Consider the following 7964-nt stretch of genomic DNA (forward strand, 5'->3'; position numbering starts at 1 on the left):
AAGTCAAGGAGAAATAATATCACTTATGAAGAACAGGGCTCCCACTGGCCCTGCTCTGATTTCCGTTTGTTTACTGGACAGCAGGCAAAATAGTTCCTTCCCCATTGCACAAGTCTGTAGAGGCATCAGAGATGGGATTGCCTTTAACCCCCTCACTCCCAGGTAAGACAGAATGCTTTCCATTAGCTCTTCTGCCTGTCTCTAAACCCCCCACCAGGCATATACACTCTCTGCCCCTCTGAACTCCTGCCCTCCAACACTATGTCCTGCTGTAAAGTAACTTGATAAAATCAGGTACCCTGCAGGACTGCCTCTACGTCCCTGCAGCATCAGCCATGGACGTTTTGGTTATTACTAGGTGATGCTGGATCATTGTTAGAAAGGAAACCTGACATTTGAACTCTGTTGGTATAGGATCATATTTCTCTCAGCTCTAGCAGAACACAGTCCCATAGTTAAACCATTTGGAAATCCCACTGGGCACGTAGTTCCTTCTTACCCAGGTAAGTTACACAGGATACAGTTATCATATTGGGGATTCAGATACACTGATACCAGCTGACAGCTAAGAAACCAAACATAACACAGTCTTGACTACAGTTAACCCTTCACATGCACAACAAAAGAGAAAATAAGGAAGGCTTTTACCATTAAAAGTGCCGTGCCTGCAATCAATTAGAAAAGACATTTAAAATCTTGTCACAAAATATTGGATTTTCCAGCATAGCCAAATAGATTAAGTACTAAAAACACACTAAAATGCAGAGGGCGGTGGATGACCAGCTCCCCTAAGTTGCCTTTGAAAATCCAAGACCCAGCGAATAAAGTCAAGGAAAAACATTTACCACATTTTTTGTCGGTAGCTTTTTGCCATAGGATGGTAAGGGCTTTAGTGCCTGAGGTATAGGTAGTTCCTGGATGCTCTTAGGGAAGTGGGAGGGGGGAAGAGTCCGGAGAACAGTTTGCATAGCTTGCAGATATAAAGAAGCAGGTGCGTTCCCCACCAGGCTGTTGAATTTGTCTTCCCCCAGCAAAGCTGTCCAGTGGTCCGGATGCTCCTGCAGAACTTTCCGCATCTTAAACTGGGGGTTGGGCATGAAAAGCAAGAGGTAGTCGAGGCAGAGCTTCTTTGATGCCACATTGACTTTGGAGTCCCACATCTGCTCGAGGATGACGTCCAGCGGGGTAAGCCCTTTACTGTCTTCTATCCTGGGAGAAGCTCCATTTCCGAGGAGGATGAGGACCGTCTCTGACCTCAGCAGTTCGCAGGCAAGGTGCAGGGGGGTTTTTCCATCTTCCAGATGAAAGCAGCCAGTCCTGTTGATGTAGGAGTTCAAGCTGGGAAGCTTGTGCGCAATTTTGATGATCAGCCCCAAGATATCTCTCCTGTCATATGTCACCGCCATGGCCAAGTGAGGAGCAGAGGACGGGCAATAGCAGAAGTGTTCCCCAGGCACCTTGAGAGCCTCCTCTGGAAAATGAGACAGCAGATACTGAGCATAAGGCAGGTGGTTATGCACCACTGCATAGAGAAGGGCTTCTGAAGGTGAGTAGGTTCTTAGGCTGGCATTTTCCTCCCAGTAAAAATACTCCATAGTCCTCATGTCTTCCAGCATCCACACAGGCTTGTGATCTCTCACAGCCTGGTAGAACATATAGGATAAGAACTTGCAGTGCCTGCTCTGATCATCCTGCAGGCTGGCCTGGTTACCGGCCATGGTTCAGCAAATAAAGAGCAGCTCCACGTAAAATCACTTCAGACTGTCAGATCTGTGCACTTGGAATGCAGATCCCGATGCTGCTGCAACCTTCAGGCTGTCTTTGCTGCCTGGACTGCACTAGCTGGAATGCATGGGCTGATCATCTCCACCCATTCATTGTTTTTCCCCTCACTGCAGTGGTTTTGTTTAGGTAAGCACAATCCCACAGGCTCAGTTAACCCATGCCATGCGAGCAGATGGTTCGTAAGTACATCCTGCTCTGCGTGTGGCACAGGTTACTGGAACGCTGTCAGACTGAGAGTGATTTTATACACACACAGCCAGAGAGAAGAGAGGGAGAGACTAAAATTAGCTTGAGAGGTGAGGTGGATTTCTGTCTGCATTTCGTGTCTAACCAGATCAGCTCATACATTGCAGTAAGTGCAATAGCAATATTTGTCTATTTTTTGTATGTCATTCACACACACGCAGCTCATTATACAGCAAAAAATATGTAGCAGTGTAAAATGCTCCACAGATGATAATACACCTGTTTATATGCTCAGGAAATCAAGGGATTGGTAGCTATAGCATTAGGAAGGGAACCCTATTTTACAAATAATGGTATGGCTAGCCACTTAGGAGACATTGATGTTAATGGATTGTCTCTAAGGCGTTAGGAATGTTTAAGATCTCAACATGAATCTCTGCAGAAAAAAGAGTCAAAGGGGATGTGGAATAACCATGCACAGAGTCATAAAGCACATTGCTTGGTTTAAACGCCTGCCTTTGTTTAGCAAGGAAGTATCTGAAGTGCCTCTATATTGCACAGGAGGTACATAAACAAAAGGTTAATTAACAGACCCCACTGGTGGATGGAGTACTTTGATATAAGCATTTCTCAGATGTCATGCTCCAGGACTGGGGTCAGACTCAGTTGCAATGGGGGGAAAAGGGATTAAGCAATCAGACTTGTGCAAGGCTCTGGTAAGACACAGAGGACCAAGGCCTACAGGTTTGAGGGGGTAGTGCCTCTTGCATGAGGCAGAAGGACCTGACCAAAATTAAATTTACACAAAATAAATGAGCTAAGCACCCTTTATGGCAACTTCTGTTTAAGGAAAGAGGGCTTCCATGCATCTTAACAATCAACAAATTGCAGCAAGATGGTGTCTCACCATCTTGATAGGAAAATGGAAAATACAGCAAATCAAGAATTCTTTTTTCATTTAGCAAGGAGGCAAACATATATTCAGTATATTCAAACTAGAGGGTATTCAGGTATCAAATCTGAATAACTCCAAATGAGGTCTGGGGTCATCCAAAGAGAAACCTAAAGCCACCCATGAAACTGGGTCTAGATCTAGCACATCTTCCAAGGTCCTGGATGTTCAAGTCCATTGCCCGAACATTTTCATATGGTTGGAATAAACAAATATATGTCCAGTTTTTGCCCACCACTACTGTGGTTATGCATGGAAATGTTGCTACCTAGCCATTTGTTCATGGTATTACTTGTTTTGTACCCATGGTCATAGTAAACCATGTGCATGCTCAGGGCCAGATCCAAAGCCTGCACAAGTGCAGAGGGAGGTTCCCAGTGACTCCAGCATGCTCTGGATCACTCATTAGTTGAGCATTTGGAGACACACATTTTTTTTTTCTGGTTTCTAACCCAAAGCATCTGAAATTTGGACTTAGGTACTCAGAAGAGAGGTGAACTAGTATTTAAGTGTCTAGGCTCTTTGGTCTAAAACTCTCACAGGGCTTTTCCAACTCGTAAATCATGACTATAACCTGGGAATTACATGGATTTCATTATTTCCATGTTGCGGGTATGGGAAAACACTCACACACTTTATATAGCCCAGTTTTACAGAGCAGCTCACAGATGGGGCTGGGCACTGAACCAGGAATTACTGTGTGTTTGCTCATGGGTTAGAGCCATTAAGCAACTGTCACCTGCTACAGGTGTTCAGATAAGGGTCCCCAGGGCAGTGGTCATGACACCGAGCCTGTCAGAGTTCAAGGAGCATCTGGACAACGCTCTTAATCATATGGTTTAGTTTTAGGTAGTTCTGCAATGAGCAGGGAGTTGAACTTGGTGCAGACACACATAAAAGTCAAGAGAAAAATATTCTACAAGTATCTCCAAGGAAGAGGTAAGCCGAAATCCCAGAATCAGGAATAGCCACCAGGCTTATGGCAATCACCTCTACACCACAGGTCCAGGATGTCCAGGATGTGAAAACATACATAATTACAGGTTACCTTGTAATTACACTGTAATTCTGCCCAGGAAGCCCAGCACAAAACCAGGGGAGTCCTTCTCATGGTTTGCTCACCTCTCCGTGGTGCTAGATGGCACAGGTCTGCTAGCCGTGGTAGCTCCTGTCCTTGACCTTTTTTGGTTTTTTTTCCAGGAGTTTAGAAAAGCTGGAGCTGAGGACACACGTTTGATGGCAATGCATCTCTTCTGAATTTTATTTCAAGCATAATGCATCTGTAAAACATAGTAGCTGCGTTAGAAATGGAAGACATTAATGTGGAAAGCTTTATTGAGGAACTGGAAGAAGATTAGGAGTTTGGGAGTTTCTGTTTATTTCTTTGAATTTTGATCTGTGGCTGAAAGTAATGTATCCTAACTCATATGATATTTGTTGTGGTTTCCATCTTGGCCACAGTGCAGTCTACAAGGTGAGCAGAATCAGTTTTGACTCACAGAGGGAGTGTCCAGGGGAGCAGGAACAGTGTTGAAGGGTGAAATTGAAACAAAAGAAAAGTTGATTGTACTCAAAACACCACTTATCATTTCAGCTGAGACCAAGAGGCTATTTAGACCTCTCCTGGGCAGATGCATTTTTCACATTTTGATGGTGATTTCAGCTCATAAAGTGATTTGGTTATGTGAGCCAATGAGAAAGAACAATGTGTTTCTGAGTTATTCAGGAATCTTCTTACAGTGTTATGCTCAAAATATTGTTTCTGGGCAAAAGGGAAATGTACCTTACATATAAAGACAATAAAGTATTGTTAGTATAACTGAAATCTTAGGACTCTAATAAAAAAAAAAATTGTTACTATTCCAGGTCTAATTATTGCAGAAAAATAAATAATATTCTTATGCAGAAAAAGTTTAAATAGTAATAGTAGTAATAAGAATAATAATAACAACAATAATTTTTACGCACACACCTCTTAGCTTCTACCCCTTTTCCTGGTGTTATGCTCCCTCTGCCCTTTGTCCTGAGTCCTAAAGTTGATGGTTTCAGTCTGGTGGTGGTGTTACAGGGAATTGTCAGCATCTGGAGCTTTTCAGCGGGAGGAATGTGAGGTTTATGGTGATGGTTTCTTCTTCCTCACTCTAGAATCTTCTAGGGGTCAGTTAATGATTGTTAATGTGCTTTTGCAGCTTGTTTTTTCTTCATTGGATTGAAAGTCCATTTTACATCCGAATTTACTATATATGTTGATTACATACATGTAAGATACTATTTCTTTGGCCTCTTTGCTACCACTAAAACCATTCTTGTCCAGCTCTGTATCTGCATTTAACTGCCCGTAAGTGAGTTGCTTGTAGCTGTGAGGTCTCCATCTCTTATCATCCCATGCCCGTACTCCTCTGCACCACTTCTAAAGACCTCTGCTGTCATACCAGGCCTGTGATTAACTCTACTAACTCCAGCATATTAACTTGGAGTCATGAACACTTAATGGTGCACAGAATAGATACTTGTTAACTGCTATCTTTAAAAACTATGGGTTGTACCATACAGTGCTAACAAAAGTAAAACAAATCAGCCATAGCCACCTGGTCAGAAGGGAAAAAAATGTTCCTGCAGCTAAACCAAACTTAAACAAAGTGGCAGGCAGGTCAGCAAAAGCCCAGGCAAAGCAAGCCTGACAAGCCTCAGCCCTGAGATTTTCAAAATTCAGTATAAAACCTGCAGCCTGTTGCTAGAAACAGCCATACTGTGCTGCAGGGACGGAGGGTTTCAATAGACAGAGCCTATTTCTGGAATAAACGGAAGCAGAAAGGCTTTGTATACTGCCTACTACTGAGAGAGTGGGTTAGGCTTATCATCCTTTCTCTGTCATTTCTTCCTCCCGCCACTCTGTATAAAGACACAGATAGCAATGAGGAGCACTTTGGGGGTCAAGAGTGAATGAAGATACCTTCTGGAAACAGACAAAAATAACAGCAGATTTTGGATAAAACATTGTTCGTCTGGGAATGGGGCTTTCACATCAGTCCTTTCACATTGGTCCTTTCACTGGCTGATGGGAATGACACATTGCCCTACTTTAAGGGAAGAGCAGGCACGCCACAGGCCCCAGCAGTCTAGGGGCTAATTTGAGCTGAGCTCAGCTCTTTCCTGTCATGTTTTTGCCTGGGCACATGTGAAAAACTTCAAGGAAGAAGCTGCTTGCGAAACAGAAGAAAAGGCTTTGGGTAAGGTTGGGACTATCTCTAGCATCTGTCAAGAACTCCAGTGAGATGTTTCTTGCTCCTTTTCTGCTTTTCTTCGTTGATCTTTATTTGCATCTATTTTGAGGTGTAACTGATGCAAATTTCTCTACACCCTTTGCACAGGAAAGGCACAGGATGATCTAGCCAGGACATACAAAGAAGTAAAGCAATTGCCAGATATCAGATGCCTAAGCACAAAGCAAGAGAGTCACAGAAACCTGATCTTTTGATTCAGAGGCATGGTGGTTTTCAGTATCCTGTCTGTTGGTCTTTTTCCTTTCCTTGCGAAAGAAAAAGTTATCTATAGGTGATGCATGATTACCCTTCAGCCACGGTGAGCCTCTAGCAAGGCTTGCTGTGTCCTGCTTTCCATGTCTGGCCCAGACTGTGCAGCAGCTCGCAGGCTATGTGAGGAGTTAGCACCCTTGTGCAGAGCCCGGCTGCACCAGAAGGCTGCTTTTACAGAGCATGAAGGGTTTCTTTTATACCCTGCTGTACGCTTACCAGCTGTAATTCATCCAGCTGACTAAACAAGGCTTCGAGATGGTGGAAAAATCTACAGTCTGACCTGTCCTGAATTGCAGAATATTTCACTTCTTCTAGCAGGATTCAAACAGTGAATGAAACAGTCTCTGACTACATCCTGAAGGTTGGAAATGAAAATAAGCAGAGATTTACTGGTTTGGAAAGCATTTGAATTACATGTAATGGGACCAGGTGATGTACAGTCTGCAGAACAAATCAATCCCCAGCTGGCTATTTACCTGCAGAAGTTAGGATGCGAAAGATAATTACTTAAAATGCAACAATCATAAGCAATATATGTAAGAGGGATTCATCTAGAGACAAATGAACAATGCTCAGATTATGTCCATGCTGCCGGCTGAGCACTGCTGTAACCCAGATGTGTGTCCTGTTCATACTGCTACATTCAGACACTCACCTGCAGACTGTACCAAGACCTGGAGAACTCATAAGAGGTAGGAGAGCCTGGGCAATATGGAGTTTTCCTGCAGGTCCTTGTTCATCCACCCTGTGAAGGGCTTAGCCTGTTGCGTCCGAGTTTCACCTAGCGCTTCACTTCCATGTGCAATGAATCTGAGCTCTACCACAGCAAGCCACAAACAGCATGCACAGAAAATACACATATCAAGGGGGGTGAGTGTGCCCCCTCTGTTTCTTTGTCCACTTTTAAGCTCAGGGTATAGAGAGAGCTCTCAATGTAGGAAAGGTTTCTAGCACATATGGGTGTTGATAGGTGGCAAGCCTTTTAGAAGAAATGACATGGTGTGGTGGCCACCAAGAGCACAGGTCAACAACATGTGAGGATTGTGGGAGCAGTGCCAGATGATGAGCTTCCTTGCAATGCACTTAGGACGAAGTGGAGCTTGCTGTAAATGTGACAGTATCTCTGCAACTGTGGAAGAAGGAAGCTGTAAAACTGAGGATGGAATCTTCTGTGTCTCCAGTTTCACAAGATAATTTGTAGAGACTACTTAGATAAATCTGCAAAGTTTTCTTCTGTTTCCTACAGGATACTTAAGCAAAATCTCTGGCATTGTAACACTGTGGTCACCTAATGCTAACATTTTGTGTTAGATCCTCCATGCCCGGGAAAGAGTAGCTGAGAGAGGTGCAGATAGCAAAGCGTGAACTGTCATGGGGTTAGCAAGTTCTGAACTCTGGCCCCTCACAGCAATTATCAGAAATTTTTAACAGCATTTCTTGAGTTCTGATTAATATTTGTTCTTTTAATTCATCTTATTGCTTTAAGGAACAGAAGTTATGCAATA

The 7964-nt window shown here is 43.5% G+C and overlaps 1 protein-coding gene across 1 annotated transcript; it reads right to left on the minus strand.

The window, feature by feature from the left end:
* Positions 1 to 827: 827 nt before the first annotated feature.
* LOC309437734 (ankyrin repeat domain-containing protein 9-like) lies at positions 828 to 1718 on the minus strand (the record flags this gene model as incomplete). Its single annotated transcript, XM_082048416.1, has 1 exon — positions 828 to 1718. The coding sequence occupies one exon, from the start codon at positions 1716 to 1718 to the stop codon at positions 828 to 830; it is 891 nt and encodes a 296-aa protein (XP_081904542.1).
* Positions 1719 to 7964: the final 6246 nt, after the last annotated feature.

This window comes from Streptopelia decaocto (genome assembly GCF_964273445.1).
Source record: "Streptopelia decaocto genome assembly, chromosome: 3".
Taxonomy (NCBI): Eukaryota; Metazoa; Chordata; class Aves; order Columbiformes; family Columbidae; genus Streptopelia; species Streptopelia decaocto.